We start from the raw sequence: 25008 nt of genomic DNA on the forward strand, positions 1-25008 counted from the left end.
TAGAGCTGTTAAACATATGTTAGAACCTTAGACACAAGATATTGATTATTTATTCTTGGGCAGATCCTAACATGTAGCCACATGCTAGAACCTTAGGCGCATGTTATAGACTCTTTAGCCACATGCTAGAACTTGAAACAGCACGTTATCTTGACAATATACATGCTAGAGCCATTAAACAAATACTAGAGCCTTAGACCCAAGCTAGTCACATGCTAGAGCCTGTAGTCACATGCTAGAACCTTAACCTGCATCCTATCTTAAAATGTACATGCTAGAACCTTAACTTGTATGCTCTCTTAAACTATACCTGCTAGAGCTGTTAAACACATGCTAGAACCTGAAACAAGCTAGTCACATGCTAGAGCCTCTAGACACATGCTAAAACCTTAAACTGCATGTTATCATAAAATATACAAGCTAGAGCTGTTAAATGCATGCTAGAACCTTAGACACAAGCTAGTCACATGCTAGAGCCTGTAGTCACATGCTAGAACCTTAACCTGCATCCTATCTTAAAATATACATGCTAGAACCTTAACCTGTATGCTGTCTTAAACTATACCTGCTAGAGCTGTTAAACACATGCTAGAACCTGAAACAAGCTAGTCACATGCTAGAGCCTGTAGTCACATGCTAGAACCTTAACCTGCATGCTGTCTTAAAATATACATGCAAGAGTTGGTAAATGCATACTAGAACCTTAGACACCAGCTAGTCTGTCACATGCTGGAACTTGCATGCTGTCTTAAAATATACATGCCAGAGCTGTTATGTGCATGCTAGAACCTTAGACACCAGCTAGTCACATGCTAGAGCCTGTAGACACATGCTAGAACCTTAACCTGCATGCTGTCTTACAATAGACATGCTAGAGCCTTAACCTGCATGTCTTAAAATACACATGCGGGAGCTGTTAAACACAGACTAGAACAACTAGACTATTTAGTCTAATGCTAGAGCCTTCTGACCCATGCTAACATTTAGACCAGTACTCATTTAACCACTACACATCTTCCTGGAGCTCTACCTACCTGAGGAGCTCAGTTCCAGCCCTAACTGAGCGCACCTAATCCAGATCATCAGTCTACCTGACTAATCACCCTGCAGACTTTAATCCCAGGCCTAATCTAACATACCTGATCCAAATAAATCTCAGACGTAAGCGTGTGGTCATCAGGGTTCAGCCAGGACTGAGTGTTAAACGTTTTTATCCAGCTCTGGAAGTATTTTACGAAGCAGGATTTCTCAGTGAGCTGGAAAACATGAAGGGGAATTCCACCAAAATTTCAAACATTCTACATAATTCAACCTTTGAGTTGTAAACAGAGTCATTCAGAGTGGTTTGGTGTGAAATGGTTGATTGTAGAGACTCAGATTTCTTTACAGTGGTGGTGAATGGAACCAGGGGTCACCATGACTACAACACAAATATAGCCATTTTATTTACTATCCAAGACCACCAGTGAACCTACACATCTTCTGAGTTTTATATGAAATGTTGATGATGATAAAATGTTGGAAAAATCTGAAAAAATAAACACTCTGCATGTACTCCTCTGCCAAATATACATACATACATCATCTAAACCGCTTATCCTTCTGGGTCGCGGTGGGGTGCTGGAGCCTATCCCAGCTGTCATTGGGCGGAAGGCAGGATACACCCTGGACGCCAGTCCATCGCAGGGCAGACAGACAGACATACATATACAATCACACACACATTCACACCTAGGGGCAATTCAGCATTTCCAATTGGCCTGACTGCATGTCTTTGGACTGTGGGAGGAAACCCACGCAGACACGGGGAGAACATGCAAACTCCACACAGAAATGACCCTGGCCGCCCGGCCGGGAATCGAACCCAGGCACTTCTTGCTGTGAGGCGACAGCGCTACCCACTGTGCCACCGTGCCACCCGCCAAATATACATTTAAAGCCAAAACATTCTCTCAAAAGTATCTTAAAACAGTGTCTCAGACATCAGGCAGTGAATTCATAACCATTTCATGTAGTAACTTTCTGTGAGGGAGCTTTTTAGAGGTGGACGTCTGGTTCCTATCACCACCACTGTGAACAGTTCTGACTCTGTAGGTTTCTCTAGAACAGAGCATTTCACACCAAACCGCTCTGAACGACTCTGTTTGCATCTTAAACATTTTATTGTTTATGTAGAATTTTTTGAAAAATCGGTGGTGTTCCCCTTCAGGTAATTTCGCTAATTCAGAAATCTTGCGTTATGAAAAGCGTCTCTGAGCTAGAGGCGGGGTCTCGTATTTACCCTCGCGCATCACCCCGCCCCTTCAGGTCATAGCCAATCACCTCGCTTGTTTACATTGCTCCTGTGCGCGAGGCGTGCTCTCTTTAAAGCGCTGAGCAGCGAGGACCGGACTGAGGCACCGGGTCTCGAGCGTCTACGCGAGCGAGCGCGAGCATCCACTGCTCACGTATTTACAGTCGTCGCGCGCTTTTTAGGTTGTTTTTTGTTTTTTTAGCAGCTGTTTGGAGTTCCTGGGAGCGGAGCAGGATGACGATGCTGGTGTTGGCCGCGTGCGCGCTGCTGTGTCTGAGCCCCGCGCTGTCCGCGGTTCGGCTCTGCCCGGATCGCTGCGATAAGTCCGCGTGCCCGCCCGTGCCCGCGGAGTGCCTGGCCGGGGACACGCTGGACCGCTGCTCCTGCTGCCCCGTGTGCGCGTCCGGCGAGGGCGAGCCGTGCGCGAGCGCGCGCGACTGCGCCGAGGGCCTCTCGTGCTCGCTGCCCGAGGGCGCGCGACCCACCACGGCCACGGTGCGGCGACGCGCGCGGCCCGGCGGCGTAGGCGTGTGCACGTGCCCCAGCGGGGAGCCCGTGTGTGGCAGCGACGGCGTCTCCTACCGCAACATCTGCGAGCTGAAGAGCGTAAGCGCGCGCGCCACCGAGCTGCAGCAACCGCCGGTCATCTTCATCCAGAGGGGAGCCTGCGGGACAGGTGCGTGGACAAGGGGGGCAGTACTGGGGGTTATCATTCAGTTCTGCTGTGTTTATATATATTTTTTATTTAAATTATGATCTTTGTAACGGGCCACACTGGGGGGGATGCATTATGACCATGCTGCCACATTTGACGGCATTATGGCCATGCTGCCATTATATAAGGGCATTATGACCATGCTGCCATTATTGAGGGCATTATGGCCCTGCTGCCATTCTTTGAGGGCATTATGACCATGCTGCAATTATTGAGGGCATTATGATCATGCTGCCATTCTTTGAGGGCATTATAACCATGCTGCCATTATTGAGGGCATTATGACCATGCTGCTATTCTTTGAGGGCATTATGACCATGCTGCCATTATTGAGGGCATTATGACCATGCTGCCATTATTTAATGGTATTATGACCATGCTGCCATTATTGAGGGCATTATGACCATGCTGCCATTCTTTGAGGGCATTATGACCATGCTGCCATTATTGAAGGTATTATGACCATGCTGCCATTATTGAGGGCATTATGACCATGCTGCCATTCTTTGAGGGCATTATAACCATGCTGCCATTATTTGAAGGTATTATGACCATGCTGCAATTATTGAGGGCATTATAACCATGCTGCCATTATTGAGGGCATTATTATCATGCTGCCATTATTTGATGGTATTATGACCATGCTGTCATTATTGAGGGCATTATGATCATGCTGCCATTCTTTGAGGGCATTATAACCATGCTGCCATTATTGAGGGCATTATGACCATGCTGCCATTCTTTGAGGGCATTATGACCATGCTGCCATTATTTGATGGTATTATGACCATGCTGCCATTATTGAGGGCATTATGACCATGCTGCCATTATTGAGGGCATTATGACCATGCTGCCATTATTGAGGGTATTATGACCATGCTGCCATTATTTGATGGTATTATGACCATGCTGCCATTATTGAGGGCATTATGACCATGCTGCCATTATTGAGGGCATTATTATCATGCTGCCATTCTTTGAGGGCATTATGACCATGCTGCCATATTTGAGGTCATCAAAAATGCATCTCATTTCCAGGTTAAGCAGATACTCAAAGTATTGGGACATTTTAGACAAATTCCTACCAGGCACAAAGTGTGGGGCTGTTTTTGTTACAGTGGTGTCACTGAGCTTGTGTTCATTTACGGGCTTATGAACTAAGAGGTGTACAAAGGCATTTCAGATGCAAACTTGCAGAAGTCTGCAAAGAAATAATTCAAACAAGAACAATCTGAAACTCAAAAGCCACCTTTTGAAAGGTCTTGAATGGTCTTGGTTTGACATTTTGTTTCCCAGCACAGTAAACTTAATACATTTGTCTCAATACTTAATAGTCCCAGAACTTTGCTGGATGTTGGCACTTCAGGACCAGACCTGGGCCTACTGTATTAGCAGCCTCGGGTGGTTTCCCTTCTCTAATACTAATACTAAATCTACTAATTAACTAAAAGTTGAATCAGGGATGACTCAGGCTTCCCCCTCCTTTAACCAGATACATGTGTGATCAATAATAACAACAGGCCTCATTCACCAACTGTTCTTAAGAGAAAAATTGTTCTTAAAACCCAGTTACACAGTTTTATGAAGATTCTGACTGTGCCATCCACCCGCCCCCCGGGCCCCGACGATGGCCGCAAGAGCCGGCAGGAGGCGCGGCCCAGAGGACGGGCGCATGCCACACTGATATACACCAATGTTTTCTTATTTGTGTTTCGTTCTTAGTTGAGAACAGAATTTACACACACTCAAGAGCACAATGGTGCAAACAATTCTGCAGTTCTTTAAGAACACGTCATGAATCTGACGTAGACTTTTCTTAAGAGTTTTCTCAAGAACAGATTTAAGAAAACACTTAGGAATATATTGGTGAATGAGGCCCGTTGTGTGTTGACAGTGCTCAAACTATTGTCTATTCCGCAGCACCCTTAAGCATTTGATGTCCTATTTGTCATTTAAGTCTTTAAGTTGTTTAGCAAAGCAGACTGGGACTTGAAGCAATGTTTCTAAGAGCCATTGGTTTTAGCTTCAGATATTTAAAGGTTACTGTAATTGCTGTCTGGAGGAGCTGAAGTGCTCAAAAAACATTCATACCTACTGCTTCAGTAAACAAGACATTGCTGAATCCCTAACTAACCCCTCACAAGTATTCTAAACTCACTGACCTGCCAGAGTTTCTTTGGTAACAATTTATGGTTAGGCAGTGTTCTTAAAGCTACATCACCTATAAGCATTTTATGACTATTAACATAAAACTACATGAACATTTATAAGCACTCATTCCAGTCGGCACCGTTTGTCATAAAGGTTGCTTTCGCCAACTTTGATATCAACTTGACATAAAATTTATGTCAGGTGGATGATTTAATTTGGTGTGTGTGAAATAACAACTGAATTTGAAGCCCCCTGTCCACTATATGGCCAAAAGTATGTGGACACACCTCCTAATTGTTAAGTTCAGGTGGTTTAGCCACACTCACTGCTAAGAGTGATATATAATCAAGTGCACAGCCATGCAAGCACTGCCAGTAGAATGGGTCGTACTGAAGAGCTCAGTGACTGTCGCTGTTACAGGGTGCCATCTTTCCACAAGTCAGTCTGAGGGATAATGGGCTGGGGCTGTTTAAAAGGGTTTGGGCCCCTTAGTTCCAGTGAAGGCTAATGTTAATGCAGCAGACAAAGACTTTTTAGACAATTATATGCTACCAAGTTTGTGGCAGCAGTGTGGGGAAGACCTTTTCCCGTTCCAGCATGACTGAGTCCCTGTGCACAAAGCGACCCCCATAAAGACATGGCTTGATGAGTTTGGTGTGCAGTAACTCCAGTGGCTTGCACAGAGCCCTGACCTCAACCCCACTGAACTCGTTTGGGATGAATTAAGATGTCAATTGCCACTCAGGCCTTCTTGTCCTACATCAGTGGTTGACCTCCCAAATGCTCTTTTGACTGAAAAGGCCAAATTCCCAAAGGCACACTCCAAAATCTTGTGGAAAGCTTTCACAAAAGAGTGGAGGCTGTTATAGCTGCAAAGGGGGGGCAATTCCATATTAATGCCCATGGTTTTAGAATGGGATGTCCAACTAGCTGATGTAGGTGTGAAGCAAAAAAAATGAAGTGTTATATTAATGAGGTGGAATTTAGGGGTTAGGGTTTGGGACAACTAATAGAAAGTACCATATAAATGATGACTGTGTGTATAGTTAGTTTATTACTCTCTTAATTAATGCATTAGGTTTAAATAGACCATAACATAATCCTTGTAAATAACTAAGCTCTGAATATTTCATTGTTTTGTATCTAGTTTTTTTACTATGGGACCACAGTTTTCGATAGAATGATCCCAATAGATACCCTTATAAACACTGCCCTTTAGTAGAGTGTTACCAATCTTCCCCCTCAAATAATGCACAAATCTGCATTTAATGTGTTCTCCAGACTCGCTCTTATTTACCTTTTCCACCTATGCTTTCCTGTTAAAAGTCTGAATGGGTTCCGCTAACTGGTGGAGTCAGCCAGGCACCGCTGACCTGTCAAATAAACCTCTCAGCACTTCTGCACTCTTTAGTGGCAAGTGTTAGGGTATGTTGTGCTTCAAGCCATTATTTTCCTACCAAATCTCCGTCCTGTTATCCATGTGGTTCCCAACTCTTGGTCCAGGAGTATCATCTGACCTGCATATTTTGGTGTTTTCCCTGCTCTCACCTGATCCAACTAATTTAACAAGCATTTCCTGAGTTGAAGTGGGCATGTTAGAGCAGGAAAAGACTGAAATGTGCAAGGTAGGACTACTTCAGGACAAATCAAGGTTTGAAGCGGTCAGGGGTTTGCATTTGGCACCGGGAGCCTTTGTGAAAACACCCTTGCAACAGCTGCGATCACACAAGGGAGGATCAAGACGAGGCCAAGCAGGATGACTCCCTTGATGCAGGACTTAGGGCCTTTTCAGTTGTGGTCACTTCAGTGAAGTTGGGGTTTGGCAAGGGATTACTCAGTAGGGAGGTACTTCACAAAGCAGTGTATTCTTCAGTTAGCCACATAACCTAAGCCAGGGGTGCTCAATCCTGGTCCTGGAGATCTACCACCCTGGAGAGTTCAGATCCAACACACCTGACTCATATAGCCAGATGCCCCTCAGAAGGCCTTACCTGGATCAGGTGAGTTAGATTAGGGTTGGAGCTAAATTCTGAAGGGTGGTAGATCTCCAGGACCAGGACTGGGCACCCTGACCTAAGCCAATAGGGTAAGAGATAAGGAAGGGCATTATGGTCAGTACTCACTTTGGGTTTAGGTTATCCTGCTAACTTTACATGGCAACTTCACAAAGCAAGATTTTCAGTTATGCAGGAAACTCAAGCCTGTCCAATAGGAGAGGGAAAGGACACTCCATTTGGACAATCCTGAATTTGGGCTTAGGTTATCCAGTTAATTATGAAATCTTGCCTTCTGCAGTGCTGAAAAACTCTATTGGACAGTCCTCATTTTGGGCTTCAGTTATCCAGCTAACTTTTGGTGGCAGACTAGGGGATAGTCCAAAAAGCAATATTTTTTTAGTCAATTAACTGAAGCCAAAGGTCAAGCCTGTCCGATAGGAGAAAATTTAAGAGAGGGCATTATGCATTATGCAGATTTGCCCCGCTGGCTCAATTGGATGGGATGATAAATGTGTAATGTCAGTCATTTCAAGAGACTGCAAATTGACAGCAACACAAAACAGGTTTTATCCCTTTCATTCCCCCTCCTCACTCCGCCTGGCTGATTCGACAAGGGAGAATGGTAATTTTAACTCTTTTGCTGTGGAAAGTTGAAATTGGAAATTAACTTAATGCACACTTGCCAGACCTTGGCAGGACTGCATTATGGCCAATCCTCACTTTAGGCTTAAGTTATCCGGCTAATTAGATGGCAAACCAAAGGGTGCTTTGCAAAGCAGGATTTTTCAGTGAGCCAGATAACTCAAGCCAGAAATCGTTTTTTTTACAATAGAAGAAATGGTAAGGGAGGGCATTATGACCAGTTTTCACTTTGGGCTTAAGTTATCTAGCTAATTAGATGGAAAACTAATGGGTGCTTTGTAAAGCAGGATTTTTCAGTTAGCCAGATAACTCAAGCCAGAAATCAAGTCTTTTACAATAGGAGAAGAGGTGAGGCAGGGCGTTATGACCAGTACTGACTTTGGGCTTAAGTTATCCAGGAGGTACTTCACAAAGCAAGATTTTACAGCTGAAATTCAAGACCAATAGGATGAGAAAAAGGACATTTCTTTAGGACAGGTTTAGGTTATCCAGCTAATTTGTAAAATATTCCTCTTGTCTGCAATCTGAAGTGCAAACGACGGTATAATGACCTTCTTCAGTCAAAATACATCCTGTCTTCATACAAATTTCTACAAATTTGCAGCACTGGCCCCTTCTCGGATCTGTCCCAGCACTTCCACTTTAGCATTTGGCGGAAGACGAACAGCTACCATAGCAGTCTATGTCAACAGATACTTTGCAGCCAAGCCAACTCTTTTCTCGTTTCGCTCTTCTTCTGACGCATTTGGTCTTCACCTCACCTTCATCCTCGTCACAGCTTACCTGTCCAAAAATAGTTCCATGCACCATGGCCAGCACCAGCCAGAGCTTTTCCGCGAGCCTGAGCCAAAATCCTGCTTCTCCTCAGACAGTTACGCGCAGCCTTCCACTGCATCACATGACGTAATCTCCATCTGGGCTCATGGACATGGCCATTATATAACAAACTTACACTAAGTGGATCCAGATTTAGGTCAAATCCCGCGGGCCACTCGATACTTATTTATTTCATTTTCCGTTTAACCTCTTTTTCAGGGGAGGGCGTGACCTCAGCTGCGGACGGTTTTTGAGTCTTTGACGGGGACCTGTTTAAACAGCTCTCTCGTTTCGTAGTCGAAAATAAGGCGTTCATTGGTGACAGGCCTCACTTTTATGAGCCATTCCTGCTTGGAAAGAAATGTCTAGCAAATAAGTGAGCTTTCAGGATTTCTAAGTTAAAGCAACATTCCATGCTGGAAAGTGCTGAGTTAGCGTCGGAAAGGGAAATGCACTCTGCAGCTGAATGCCAGGTGGTGGCCTGAGTCAGTGCTTTATGGGTAAAAAAACTCATAAAGCGTTGTCATCAACTAAGCCAAGCTACAGACTCAGATTTCAGTAATCAAGTGACAGTCATGCACAGGTTTGCTTTCATTCCATTTCAGTCTCCTGAAAAGAATAGAAGCTGTATATATAAACTGTTCAGCCATAACATTAAAACTACCCACTTTATCTACATTCATCGTTCAATTTATCAGCTCCACTTACTATATAGGTGCACTTTGTAGTTCTACAGTTACAGACTGTAGTCCATCTGTTTCTCTGCATACTTTGTTAGCCCCCTTTTACCCTGTTCTTCAGTGGTCAGGACCCCCATGGACCCTCACAGAGCAGGTACTATTTGGGTGGTGGATCATTCTCAGCGCTGCAGTAACACTGATGTGGTGGTGGTGTGTTATTGTGTGGTGCGTTGGTACGAGTGGATCAGACACATCAGTGGTGCTGGAGTTTTTGGGTCATTTCTTTTGGTCCATTTGTCATGAAATGTACATACAATGTAAAGGACAACAGGCATTTTCAAATTATGTCAAAAACTGAAAAACGAAGAATGGAGATACAAGGTTTTCTTCCGACAGCAGCAGTACGCTTTTGTAAGGAAGCACTGTCAGGACGTTTTGTTGGCTCTGTAGGTCCTGAAGGTCAACATATTTGTCCTGAAAATGTGTGAAAACAAACACAAACAGTGTTACCTGGCGCCTACAGAAACCAAAATCTATTTCTGTGGTGTGACCTCCATGTGGCTCTGCCAAGGCTGAGAGATCGAAGTTTAAGCATATTATGTAACATCATCTTTAACTCAGCAAGTCTTTGAGTACAGTGTCCATTGTGAAAGGGGAAACCAGGGCCAAGCTTGGTCAAACCACAAGGACAGGACACTACAAGGTGGCAAAAGAGTCTTCACTTTACCTGTGGATTATGTTTCATATACTAAGCGGTGTTCGGCTGCTTGACTAACCAGATTAGTCAAGGCCGGCTAAAATTTCAGTGAAGCACTTTATTAGACACACCTACATTGTACTTCATCTCACTGGCCGCTTTATTAGAAACACGTACCTTCTACTTTTAGCAACTGGCCACTTTATTAGAAACACCTACCTTGTATGTTTACTCACTGGCCACTTTATTAGAAACACCTACCTTCTACTTCTACTAACTGGCCACTTTATTAGAAACACATACCTTGCATTTCCACTAACTGGCCACTTTATTAGCAACACCCACCTTCTACTTTCACTAACCGGCCACTTTAGTAGGAACACCTACCTTGTACTTCCAGTAACTGGCCACTTTATTAGAAACAACCACCAACTACTTCCACTAACTGGCCACTTTATTATGAATACTCACCTTCTACTTCCACTAATTGGCCACTTTATTAGAAACACCTACCTTGTGCTTCCAACAACTGGCCATTTTATTAGAAACACCTACGTTTTACTTCAACTCACTGGCCACTTTATTAGCAACACCTACCTTCTACTTCTACTAACTGGCCACTGTATGAGCTCCACGTAATGCAGTAATCTATGGTTTATTGGTATTACAACAACTTAATTAAAACATCATTGGTTTGTACTCCGTCTGCAAACCTCCATACATCTGGCAGAGCCCTTATTGATATAATATGATGTCACACTTCACATGTGGGATTTTATGTTGTTTGTCTGCAAAATACGATTTCCCCTTTAAAGTTATAATTGTCACACTGCACTGCGTCACATGGGCCACATCGCCCACATCGCCAGGAAACATGCGGCCTGCACCTTTCATTCGCAGTCTTCTCCTCCATTCTTTATTCGGGCCAAAAGAGATCAGATGGGATCCGTCCAGCTCGTCTGCCAGTACTTTTTGTACTCTCTAGTAAAGGGAGGTTTTGGCAGCAGGTCTAATTGAAGTGACCTCTATCTCCTGGAATTAGGAAGAAAGATTTGCGTTTCCGTAAGTGTCAAAAGCACCAGGTTGCCAGAGACGTGACGTCAGAAGTCCAGCCAGGAGGTTGCTTAATTTAGTTACTCTACCTTTATTGCATCCAAAAACATTTGTTTTGTGTTTACTCTTAACAGTGTGAAACTGTAAAAAAGATGGTTCTTCAAGGGTTTTGTAGTAAAGAAAATGTTTCCATATAGAACCACAAACACTCAAAGAACCCTTTGCATGATTACAGGGTTCTTTGCATCGTGAAAGCATTCTTCAGTATGATGTAGAATGTTTTATATAGTTCTTTAATCATGCAAAGGGTTCTTTGTGTATTCATGGCTCTATACAGAACGATTTTCCTCCTTAAAGAACCCATAAAGAACCATCAATTTTAAGAGTGTAGGCCAGATGTGTAACACTGGCAGCAAATACCCCCTATTTTAGGCCGTGGGGGACATGCATGCTTGGAAACCAAACCAGTGTCGTGCTAATTACTGTGGTGATAACTATGCCGAATTGGGTGATATCATGTGACCGCTTCTAAAACTCAGACAGTTTAGTGCAGGGGTTGCCAAAATGCAGCTCCAGAGCCAAATGCGGCTCTTTTACAGCACTTTTGCGGCTCCACAGCAGAATTAGATTTGTAGGTAAAAATAAAATAATCCTCCTTTGCAGTGAAATAAAGCTCTGCTGATCGTTCAACACAGTTTAACAATAAATGGTCTTAAACTCTGGAGTTAATGTAGAACTGCTAATTCACCCTTTAACCCTGAAGATCAGGGCAGACTGCTGGTCACCATAGCAACGCAAACAACACCTAGCTAGTAGCTAATGGAACGGCAAAGAGAAAGATAATTTATAATTTGGAGACAAACAGACTTATTTGTGTTTATTATCACTCCAGCTGGTTCCCTGATTCCTTTAATTTGCAACGAGAAACTGTCAAACACTAAAAAGTGACAAAGCTTCCTGTTCCACCTTAAATGGTGCAGCAGTTACATTCTCGCACCTCAGCCACCAGTTAAGGTGGACCGGAAAATTCAAACAAGAAGCTGGTGAATGAAAAAAAAGCGACTTCAGCCTCGTAAAATATCAAACATTGAGAGACAATTTACAAGAAACTGTTCTACTTTTGTGGAAAAGTTTCCTGCTGGAGATGCGAGAAAAGCCGCTACAGCTGAGCTAAAGCTTAAAGCAGAGCAAAGTAAGTCTTCATTTTTATTTATATTATGTTTTTTAGCCTTTACTAGCACATCAGCACATACTGAGACGCAGATACAGCCAAGATGGTAAAATGGACATAAAATGTTGTGGCTCCCAGGGTGGTTTGATTTTTGTTGAAATGGCTCTTCTTAACATTTGGGTTGTGACCCCGGGATTAGTGTTATAGAGGAAGCTCACAGCACAAATTAAGCCTGATTCTGTGAGCACTGAAGCAGCTTTTGCACTAAACCGTCCTCTGGCAGACTCAAACTTTTTCTGCAGATGGAATAATTAGCATTACATAAAAAGTGAGGGTGCAGGCCGAGGCATACCAGACCCGCTCCTGTCGGCTCCAAATGGGCAAAACCCTTCAGACTCGACAGATTTTCACATTACGGAGGTAAAAACAATTCCATAAAAGAGATTCCAGTGTGCTGAGAGGAAGGCATGAAGAGGGATCAGTGCTTTTTTTAGCGACAGTAAGACGTATTAGCTTGCTAAAACTTGCTAGCTTTTTTTTCCAGTCTTCACCTCTGAATAACATACAGAGTTCTTTTGCTGGGGGGCTAGTTCCTCGAGAAAAGCTCTCACATAGTTCATAAAGAGAATGGTAAGCAGCTGGTTTTGCTGGTTCCACATAGCATGCAGCTTGAGGTTAGCGTTCAGCTGAGGTGAGCCTGAGCTCTGCCCAGCTGTTCCTGATTTATGGTGATTGTCTTACTCAGCCCCTGCTGTATCATACGCCGAACAAAACCCCAAAAAGCCTAAACAGTTTGGCGTTTTCAGAGAAACTGTTTGAAAGTAGCGGTTCCTCCAAGGTTGGGCGAGGACCCAGGGGAATGAACCATGCTAAAAGGCTACAAGGGAAGGGAAATTGTTACAGATGTGCATGCCTGCAGATGTTGTGAAATGTGGGTTACGCAAGATTAGGTAAAGTGTTACATATCCACCAGTTATGAAAGGCCGGCAGTTTTATAAGGCATTAATAAGGAACATCCATGTCTTCCGTAAACATTTGTGAGTGCTTTCTGTTCCATGATTAGCTGTGTTGGCACTGCCAGTGTGAGGCCAGATAAGGGTAGCTATGGGTACATTGTTTAGGACACTTGCATCAAACACAGTAATGTAGAAAGGACTTAAAGGTTACTTTTTTGAGGCTCCACAATATAGTAGTTCAGTTACTCTACTTCCCAAAGTTTTGCTCCCCAAAATGGATTTTTCCACGCAAGATCAGTCTTAGAAGTTGGTTGATCATTTTCTAAAGTAATCAAAACCATTCAGTGATGTTGAGGTCTGGATGGGTGGTCAGTCCATTGTTCAGCTTCTTGGTGTCCGTCTCCTTTTCTCAGTGAGGTTCTTCTTGAACAGCTACACATCCTTTCAGACCCACAGCGCTGAGTCGTCTTCTCACAGTGGAAGGATGGGCAGAAACACCTGTGGATGTTTTCAGATCTGAAGCAGCTTGATTTTCTCCTCTCTCTCAGAGATGAAAGCTTTAAGTGCTGTTTATCTGATGGGGGCAGTTTTGGTGTCTGCCAGGTCTTGCAGGTGGTTGTTAGGAGCCCCATTTTCTCTGGAGCTTTTAATCTTTTTTTGAACTTCAGTTTTGGAAACTCTGTTTGCTCTAAGTTTCTTTTTTTCAGAATTTTGAAAAACTGAAACAAAGAAAACGTCTGCACTATATCTAGGTCACTATTCAAATTGAAGCAAATTTGTGACCCATTTGAGGCCTTTGTACGAAAAAGTCACATTTTTTAGTCTTATCTCTTCCAGTGAAGCTCATGTTCAGATGACTCTCCGGAGGATTTGATCTACTCATCAGAGGCTTTTGCGCAAACTTTTGGAGACCATGCCTGCTTGAGTGCACACTGTCATTAATACAAAAGAAACACATATTGAACAGTAATTCTAGATTTTGAAATTAATTTCAAAATTTCAAAGATACTACTCTTTATCCAGATTGTTGTCCTGAATACTTTTGGACCCAACCCCACTGTGTATATATATATATGTGTGTATACACACATACATATACACACATACATACACACACACCACTAATAAAGTGCATAGTGAAGGTGTATATATATATATATATATATATATATATATACCATCCACTTTATTATAAACTGTTAAAGGGGAACTTCTGCATAAGTAAATGGTTAAGATGTAAACAAAGTCATTCAGAGTGGTTTGGTGTGAAACGCTCTGTTCTAGAAAACCTTAAAGTCAGAATTGTTCACAGTGGTGGTGATAGGAACCAGACGTCCACCTCTAAAAGCTCCCTCACAGAAAGTTACTACATGAAATAGTTTTAAATGCACTGCCTGATATGTGAGACATTGATTCATGATAGTTTTGTGATTTTAGGTCCAAAACACATTTTAATCAGTGTATTTTAATCCATTCATGGTGGAAAGATTCCAGAAGGGCGTTCAAAGGCAAAACAGTCCCCAAAGAAAACATATTTTTTCAGATTTTTTCAGATTTTGATGTGCGTCTCTGGCTTGTTTTGCAGGTCATGAGGAGAATCCAGACAGCCCAAGGCACAAATACAACTTCATCGCTGATGTGGTGGAGAAAGTCGCCCCAGCTGTGGTTCATATTGAGCTCTACCGCAAGTATGTCCTCTCTTTTGAAGGCTCAGTGACTCACTGACCTGATTTTTCTTTTGCGACAGCTTTTTTGTTCCTTTTTTGAACAAAAACATTCACATTTCCTGGCTTCTCTTCAACGTCTGTCACAAAGTTTCATCTGGCTTCATCTCTCACATGTGTTTTTAGGGACCTTTATGAGTTCAGCAGCTCAAAAGGATGTTACTCCACACCTGGCTTTGCTCTTGTTCTTAAATCAAATGTCATTTTGTTGTAATACCTCAGTAGAATTTACCCCGATTGTTTCATCTGCCAGTTTTATCTACACAGCTGGGCTTGAGTAAAAACGTCCTCAGATTTGAGTAAGTTGGATTCATGAAACTGTCGCAAGACATCAAAACAAGCGGTAATTTCGGCACAATTGGTCAGTCGCCTTCTGTGTGTGAAAGCAAGTGCCTGTGCATGCACATACTGGGCAGTGCAGTGTCTTAAAATGGGACATTAATATTCGCCACATTTGTTTACATCCTGGCACATATAAAAAACATAAGTACATCCACTTTAGTAGAGGGATTTGTACATGCTGAGTGATTGGTGTTATCATTGTCATCATCATTTTATTGTTATTTCTGATATTATTCGTAATATTGATAATAATTTGAACTGCAAATCAAGTATTTTGAGGGCATTGCTATTTATGCTCATATTCAATACACTTTTGGGACTCATGAGTTTGATTATACAGATACACTAATTAACCCCTTAAAAGGCCAGGGCTCAGCAACATGCCCAACATTTTATTACACATTTCTATAGTCTTAGAATAGCTCAGCCTGTTGGCTGAAGTCCATGCAGTTACTGAATAATAAGCTTTAGAATGTAATAAGCCTGTGATTTGAAGGGGTCAATAAAAAAAAACTGTTAAAAAAATCGATGGTCATTTTATGGTCAAAAAATCCCTGTCTCAAAGTATTAAGAGGAACCAAGACATTAAACGAGAAACTTCTTAAGCACATGAAGAAGAACCACTGGAGGACCAAGACTCGAAATAAAAAAACTCCATAAGTGCAGGATGAGGTACCAAGACTCAATAGGAGAAAATACCTAAGAATATGAGGAAGAACCACGGAGAGGAACCAAAACTCAAAAGAAGAAACTCTATTAGAGTATGACCAAGAACTATTGGAGGAACCAAGACTTGCAAGAAGAAACTCCTGAAGAACATAAGGAAGAGCCACTGAGAGGAAGCAAGACTCAAAAGCAGAAATTCCCTGTGAGCATTAGGAAAAGCTCTAGAAGAACCAAGATTCAAAAGGAAAAACTCCATTAGAGCATAAGGAAGAACCACTGAGAGGAACCAAGGCTTAAAAGAAGAAACTCCATTAGATCATGAGGATAAACCTCTGGGAGGAACCAAGACTCACAAGAAGAAAGTCTCTAAAAGAATGAGGAAGAACCACTGAGAGGAACCAAGACTCAAGAGGAAAAATTCCATTAGAGCATTAGGAAGAACCACTGGAGGAACCGAAATTGAAAAGGAGAAACTCTCTAAGAGAATGAGGAAGAACCTCTAGAGGAACCTAGACTCAAAAGTATAAACTCCCTAAAAGCATGAGGAAGAACCTCTACAGGAACCAAGACTCAAAAGTATAGAAACTCCTTCAGAGCATGTGAATAAACCTCTGAAAGGAACCAAGACTCAAAAGAAGAAACTCCATTGGAGCATGAGGAAGAACCTCTAGAACAGGGGTGCACAACTCTGGTCCTGGAGGACTGGTGACCTCCAGTTTGGAGGTTTCCCTGCTCAAACACACCCACTTAACCTGGCAATTAACAGATAAGTGTAATCAGGTGTGTTGGAGCAGGTAAATCACCAAACTGTGCTGGACACCGGCCCTCCAGGACCAGAGTTGTGCACCCCTGCTCTAGAAGAATCGAGACTCAAAACGAGGAACTCCTTAAGAGCATGAGGAAGAGCCACTGAGAGGAACCAAGGCTCGAAAGGAAAAACTCCATCTGAGCATATGGAAGAATCACTGAGAGAAGCCAAGACCCAAACGAAGAAACTCCTTTAGAGCCTGAGGAAGAACCTTTCGAGGAACGAAGACTCAAAAGAAGAAACTCCTTATGAGTATGAGAAAGAACCTCTAGTGGAACTAAGACTCAAAAGAATAAACTCCTTTACAGCATGAGGAAGAACCTCTAGAGGACCCAAGACTCACAAGAAGAAACTCCCTAAGAACATGAGGAAGAACCACTGAGAAAGACCAAGCCTTCCTCCTCTGGGCTACACTAGATAGTGCAGTTAGGATACAAGTAGGACAAGTTTACAAGGAAAATTAAACAGAGCCATAATACAGACAAAAGATCTGGGTGATACACCAGCGACCAATGATGATATCTGTGAAGATCTGGGTGATCGACTGATTGTGTCCGAATTTTAATGCTGTAGTTCTGTTATCACTGTCTGGTGTCCTTTGCCAGATAAAGTTAAAGAGGGGCAGATCTAAGGAGATGATACTCGGTCTTCTCAGCCCAGATGTTAAGATGGAATGTAAACTGTTTATTGAGGAGAGTCTGAGCGGAAATGTCTCCACTCCCATAATATCTCAATAGATTTGTTATAGGCACAGTTACTCAATTTAACAAATCATTTATTAAAATGTACCTTCTTGAAGATTAAGCAGTGAATATTTGGCAGTTTGTTCTCTTACTGTTTTAAAGGAAAGTAAGTGAAGTGTCCTAAACTGGAGTTCAGAAAATTATTAAAAGATGGGACTCAAAACAACTGCACAAGACCTGGCAGACCACCAAAACTGTCCCCATCAGATAAACAGCACTTAAAGCATTCATCTCTGAGAGAGAGGAGAAAATCAAGCTGCTTCAGATCTGAAAACATCCACAGGTGTTTCTCTCCATCCTTCCACTGTGAGAAGATGACTCAGCGCTATGGGTCTGAAAGGATGTGTAGCTGTCAAGAAGAACCTCACTGAGAAAAGGAGATGGACACATCAAACAAAGGAGCTGAACGATGGACTGACCACCCCAGAGTCCAGACCTCAACACCACTGAATGTGTTTGAGTACTTCAGAAAATGATCAACCAGCTTCTAAGACTGAACTTTGGAGGTGTGTCTGCAGATTCTTTGAGAAGCTGAAAGCGAGTCTCCTGAAAAGAATGGAAGCTGTAATAAAGGTCAATAGTGGACACACGAAACACTGAAAAATGTGATATTATATTTAGTTGTTCAGGAATTTGTGGCATTTTTCAGTTGAATAGATCTTTTCTGTTTTTTCCCTGATGCTGAAAAACGAATAATTTTACTTTATGATTGGAAATAAATGAAGGCTGATCTCTGATATTTTCACGTTACTGCTTACAATTTTAATGAATTTTTGAAGCCTTCCTTGTTAAAACATTTTCGATAAAGTATTTCAAAATCTTTCAAAGTCTATAGAAATTTTTAACCCCTTAAACTTTTATTACACATGTTTATAAACCAAGTACAAGCCAGTTTGCATTATAGCTAATGTAATTACTTAATAATACACCTTTGGATGAAATAGGTGTTAAAAAACTCGTACTGTTTGTGTAAATAATCGGAAAATAGGCTGCTAATATAATGAATAGTGAGAGCCCTTTGACAGACATTGCCTTCTTAATGCACAAAGTAAGACGCACCGGTGGACAGGTTGGAGTGGAGCCTGTTTGGATCTTGGCCGACATGTTTTCTGCAAGTCATTCATCAGAGGAAGTGTTCTCGCTCTCAGCTCAGGCAGGAAGGCATTAGGCTCACTGAGCGGGGAGCATACTTTTGGGCCTCAGGGAGAGTTTTTGTGTGGAATGTCGATGCTGAAAATTAAGTTTCTCATCAAAGTGTCTCTCACATGAAAGAGACAGCCATTAAATCTCATACTGCCAATCTCGTCTGCGGGAACCTTCCACATCGGTTCATAGTAAACCTTGCAGAGTGAACTCTTGCAACTCATGAGCAGAATGGAATGTGACATTCTTCACATTTAACTGTTAGTTGTCAAGTGTTATTACTGTATTACTGTACCCTCGCAACCAGCCAGGTTACTGTAACAACCAAGTAGCAACACCCTAGCAATTACCTGGAACGCCATTGCAATCATCTAACAACACTCTAGCAACCAACTGGGGTACCATAACAGCACCATAGCCACCTAGCAACCTCCTAAAAACCACATAGCAGCCACTTAACAACACCCTAACAACAACCAGAGATACTATAGCAACCAGTTAGCAGCATCCTAGCAGCCACCTGGGATACCATTGCAACCACCCTGCAACACCACCTTGCAACACTTGGGATACCATAGCAATGGCTTAACAACACTTTAGCAACCACTTGGGAAGCCATTGCAACAGCCTAGCAACATACTTTCAGTAATTGCATTTTTCTAGTTGTTTAAATGCCATTAAATTACCATGCAATTACATATTTACATAATTATATTTACATTTGTGCTACACTCTTCTACAATGTCTGCAATTCCAATTTTTTCCTCATGTTTCAGTGTCAAAAAATGACCAAAGCATGGCAAAAATGTCAGATTTTCCTTCAACAGGACAAAAAGCTTTCTTCAATTCATACATACATCATCTAAACCGCTTATCCTTCTGGGTCACGGTGGGGTGCTGGAGCCTATCCCAGCTGTCATTGGGCACAAGGCAGGATACACCCTGGACAGGTCGCCAGTCCATCGCAGGGCAGACAGACATACACTTTCACACACACTCACACCTAGGGGCAATTCAGCATGTCCAATGAGCCTGACTGCATGTTTTTGGACTGTGGGAGGGAACTGGAGTACCCAGAGGAAACCCACGCAGACACGGGGAGAACATGCAAACTCCACACAGAAATGACCCTGGTCTCCCAGCCTGGAATCGAACCCAGGCCATTCTTGCTGTGAGGCGTCAGCGCTACCAACTGCGCCACCGTGCTGCCCTTCTTCAATTCAAATTATATAAAAATATCTATTCTTCTACTTACAAAAATGTGGTATGGATGAAAAGAATCTGCATTTTCTACACAGTTTCTCTGCTTGTTTAAGTAAGCTACAACCAGAAATATATTAATATAAAATTACAGCATGCTTTTGTTATCACCAGCAAGAACTGCGGCTTCTAAGGTTAAAGTCAGTGTGAATGGGAATTTTCATTCAGTATTTCCATTTATACAACAGCTAGTTCTGATTGGTTGAGAAGCAGTCTACCCTATCACAAATGTATCTGATGATTTGTATGATTATGTACATTGAAATTACAAAGGGAAAAAGGTCCATAGTGGTCTCAGGTTGACCTTAACGCTTTAAATTGCCAGGCCCACCAGCAGGCCCAAAGTTTTATTACACACTTCTATAAACTAAGACTAGCTCAGCCAGTTTGCATCAAAGTCCCTGTAGTTACTGAATAATAAGTCTTAGTGTGTAATAAGCCTGGGATTTTAAGGGGATAAACAGTCTTTTGTGTTCGTTATTATCTCTTTCATTTGGTGAGGCCTTCCTAATCCTTAAACGTGCTACAATAGGCCATATCTGCCTCTTCTCTTCTCCTCTGTCTATCTTAAAACTGAGCTCTTATGTGATGTCATGCTGTTGAGTTCAATTCACCTACTGATGTGTTTTTCCTCTCCTCTCCTGCAGGATGGTGTTCACTAGGCGGGAGGTGGCGGTGGCCAGTGGTTCGGGTTTCATCGTTTCCGAGGACGGTCTGATCGTGACTAACGCTCACGTAGTGGCCAACAAGCACCGGGTCAAAGTGGAGTTGAAGACGGGCGCCACCTTCGACGCCAAGATCAAAGACGTGGACGAGAAAGCCGACATCGCCCTCATCAAGATCGACACTCCGGTGAGTAAAAGTCATAAGCTAGTTTTCTCATCTCATCTCAGATTTAACTTGTATTTGTGGTCCCAATGACCCCTTAAAGGGACAGTTGGGTGAACAATCTAATGCATTACCTCAAATGTAGTGGATCGACCAGTGGTGCTAATGGGTGGCGTAAGCTTCCATTACTTGTTAGCAGGGGTGCTGAGAGGAATCTTTAGACGATGTATGAGCCCCTTGCCCCTCCACATTTAGCGGAACCTGTCCCAAGTAAAATGTGCCAAAAAGCAAGCTGTGAATATCAATATAAGCCATGTGACTGTATATCAATAGATTGAATGTAAATGCCCAAAATTAGAAAGTTTCTTGCTTAGTAAAAGCGTCTTAGCTGTTGAAGCAAAAGTCAATTAATTCATGCTTAACTGTAGGATAGAAGGAGAGTCAACTGAGTGTCCTTGGTGTACATAGCAGACAGCAACAGTTGTCAAGTGAACAGGACATCCTAACTTTATCTAGATCACTGTACCAGTACAGGCATACTTCTGTCGAAGCGTTCACTTCTGCTTTTTAAACATCAGTTTTATGCATCAAGTCATCCAACAATACGGTGATGCAATGTACCATTAGAAAGTTAGAAATTTCAGGATTTGTTTCCCATAAACAATTTTATGATCTGTTATTTATAGCAGTAACAATCGTCTCATTTGCAATATAGGCATGGAATGAACAAATATTACCAAATCTGTGGGTCTTCACATTCAAAGCTTCGCCAAAACCTCTCCACAGAGACATCATTATCCAAAACGTGGTCTTCGTAACATGGCAAGAGTCAGAGATCAGTTTAGAGATCTACGAGTCAGGCTGAAATAAACTCCTTCATTCTAGCCTCTGTTACTCTGTGGCAGTAATTCACACAATCATTCTGAAAAACTTAAGCGTTCTCTTTCAAATGAGACCAAGATCATGGCTGTAGCCCAAAGTACGTGGGAACAGTGCTCCTTTTACTTTGAGTGTGTTGTTTCAGGCAAAAATGTGGCGATAGTTAAGAGGTTAACCCAAAAACAGAGGGTTTGTTGCGCTATGTATTTATGCGGGAAACTCAAAAACACTACATTTTTTTGATTAAACAGCTCCATCACGTCATTTCCATTCGATGATAGCTCCAGTATATGTTCATAATCCACTTTTACCTCTGGAAAAATGGGTGAAATCCTGTCCTCCCTGTTTTTTCCCTTTCATCTGGCTATTTTAGAAGCTTGATCTGTGTTTTTTTCTGGTGGCATTCAAACAAATTTCTCATATCAGCTTTCCAAAATAGCCAGGAAAAAGGAAAAAGAAGAAGAGCAAAAACAGGACAGTATTTCATCAGGCTAAAGCACTGAGCATTTACACAGAGGGTTCTATTGGACGCATTGTTGTTGGCACTCCGGTTGCCACCCATCCAGGATTTCCCAGAATTGTCCAGGTTTTGCTTACCTCTCCAGGGAAACAAAATCCATTTCAGGACACTGAATCTCCAGGAATTCAAGCATTTTCATATGTTTGTATTTGTATTTCTTTGTATTTGTATTTCTTTTCTCTAAACTGTTTTTAACTCTTTTTATCCAGTCAAAACATTTGAAAACAAAGAAAGGGTTTGATTGGTTCAGATTACCCTCAGATTACCCTCAATGTGCACTGCCGTTCACATTGAGTTTAAATGGAATTGAGTCAAAACGTGATGATTTGCTTCGGGTCAGGTTCAGACAAGATTTTGATGGACTCAGTTTCAGACTCAAAATATGATAATGTGGTTTGAGGCGAGTTGAGTTTGGACAGAATTTTGTTGCACTGAGGTCAGTTTTGGACTCAAAATCTGAGAATGTGGTTCGGGTCAGTTTTGGACTCAAAATGTGATGATGTGGTTCGGGTCAGCTTTGGACTCAAAATGTGATGTTGTTCGGGTCATATTTGAACTCAAACCATGATGATGTGGTTCGGGTCAGGTCCGGGTTCAAAACTTGATGTGGGTCGGATCGGGTTTGGGTTTAAAACTTGATCATGTGGTTTGCGTCAGTTTTGGACTCAAAGCATGATGTGGTACGGGTTGGGTTCGGACTCCAAACATGATGATGTGGTTCGGGTCGGGTTCAGGCTCAAAACGTGATATGATTCGGGTTGGGTTCAGGCTCAAAACATGATGTGGTTCAGGTGGGTTCGGGCTCTTAACTTGATGTGGTTTAAGTTATGTTTGGACTCAAAACATGATGATGTGTTTCGGGTCAGGTTCGGACTCAAAACGTGATGATGTGTTTCAGGTCGGGCTCGGACTCCAAACATGATGATGTGGTTCGGGTCGGGCTCGGACTCCAAACATGATGATGTGGTTCGGGTGGGTTCGGGCTCTAAGTCATGTTTGGACTCAAAACATGACGATGTGGTTTGGGTCAGGTTCAGACTCAAAACATGATGATGTGTTTCGGGTCGGGCTCGGACTCAAAACATCATGCTATGTGTCGGGTTGGGCTCAGACAGAAAGCTCTATGTATGCTCTATGTCTCGGCTGTATTCGTGTACTGACCAAAAATTTAAGCCCAATTTAAGCACTAAGCTGAACAGACATCTCTACCTTATTGTATCATAAGTGTCACTACTTGTCTTCTGAATCAAGTTAAAATCAAGCTAATCAACTGATCGAGTGTAAAGGCATTTTACATGACTGAGGTGTCCACTCTTGTTGGCACTGTATCAAAAGCTAGTCCTTCTTTTTTTTGAAGACGGAAGCGTTTCATTTAATAATCTTTCAGGAATCTTAAAAATCACAAAACAAAACAAAACAAAACAAAGTAACGGCCTTTCTGCATCCAGTGCAGAACTGAAGAGCACAAGCATGTCTTGGCCGATCAACTCCATTTGGTGTAAGGAGAAAAACATTCAAAACAGATTTTTCTCTAAACTTTTCCTTCAAGGAAAAACGTTTTTCATGACATCCGCGATGCAGATTTCGCTGTAGACGAGCCAAGCTTGTTTTTTTTTCGTTTTTTTTTTTTAACTGAAGAACAATCCTTATTGCAGCCAGATTATTATGTGCAATGAACACTGCAAAATTATGTATACAAACCTTGCGACCCATGAGTTTGGCTGCGTTTCAGGATTAGTTGGTGTTATTTTTCCTTTTTTGTCCCGCCCCAGACAGACGGTAAGCGAGAGCCAAGGAATGCTTTGCTTGGCTGCGTGTCACACTGTGGCTTAGAGAAATATGAACAGAGCCTGCGTATCAGGATCAGAGGAGAGACACCGAGTCCTGATAACGCAGTGCATCACACGGGCATCAGAAGCTTCCAGTACCTGAAAGTGTAACGAACATGTATGTCAAACGAGCAGTCAGTGGAATTTGATTCGGAACCGTTCTAGTCCTTTTCCAAAACCTTTGCAGCGTGTCACCCTGTTCATTAGAAACCCTGAAGCCCTGATTCACAAATGCAAAGCCTTTTTTTGAAGTATATCCTCATGAAACCATTTCAGCTGCATCTACAGTGGCAGTAGAAGGATGTTTATCTTGGCAATTTTCTTTGCAAAAGCTGCAGAATTGATGGAGCACCTGATAAAAGCCCTACTTTGGGAATAAATCCAGAGGCCACTCGTGTTTTCCGTTTGTTGTGATGTCAGCACTCATACTTTTCAGGTGTCTAAACCACCTTTGGACCAAAAGATCTTTCAACTGGGGCTGCAACTAACCATTACTACTATAATCAGTTAATCTATCGATTAATAACTACTACACATAAAAAGAAGGTTCTTTTAGGGTTCTTAAGTAAAGGCAATGGTTCTATTTAGAACCATGAGTTATATATAGAACCATTTGCATGCTTAAATGTTTCTTTGCCTCAGATTGATGGAGGATGTATTATATATAGATCTATATAGAACCTTTTAAAAATGGTTCTTTGTAGCACCAAAAAGGGTTCTTCTATTGTTACAAGCTTGACATTGTCACAATTGCAGAACCCTTTTTGGTGCTATATAGAACCATGTCATGCTTAAATGGTTCTTTGCATGGTGAATTTGCTCTTCAGATTGATGGATAATGTGTTGTAGATAGTTCTATATAGAACCTTTTTGGTGCTATATAGAACCATGTCATGCTTAAAGGGTTCTTTGCATGGTTAATTTTCTCTTCAGATTGATGGATAATGTGTTGTAGATAGTTATATATAATACATAGTAGTTGTATAGAACCTTTTGAAAATGGTTCTTTGTAGCACCAAAAAGTGTTCTTCTATTGTTGCAAGCTAAACATTGTCACAATAGCAGAACCCTTTTTGGTACTATATAGAACCATAT

At 42.1% G+C, this 25008-nt stretch overlaps 1 protein-coding gene across 1 annotated transcript in view; it reads left to right on the forward strand.

The window, feature by feature from the left end:
• Positions 1-2409: 2409 nt before the first annotated feature.
• The window catches only part of htra1b (HtrA serine peptidase 1b), a 53306-nt gene continuing 30707 nt past the window's right edge, over positions 2410-25008 (forward strand). The window contains exons 1-3 of the mRNA XM_036573180.1: positions 2410-2969; positions 14757-14859; positions 20505-20709. Coding sequence (XP_036429073.1) covers positions 2528-2969; positions 14757-14859; positions 20505-20709 — 750 coding nt within the window. The 5' untranslated portion in view covers positions 2410-2527. The remainder of the gene's footprint in view (positions 2970-14756; positions 14860-20504; positions 20710-25008) is intronic.

The sequence above is a fragment of the Colossoma macropomum genome, unplaced genomic scaffold, assembly GCF_904425465.1.
Source record: "Colossoma macropomum unplaced genomic scaffold, Colossoma_macropomum, whole genome shotgun sequence".
Taxonomy (NCBI): Eukaryota; Metazoa; Chordata; class Actinopteri; order Characiformes; family Serrasalmidae; genus Colossoma; species Colossoma macropomum.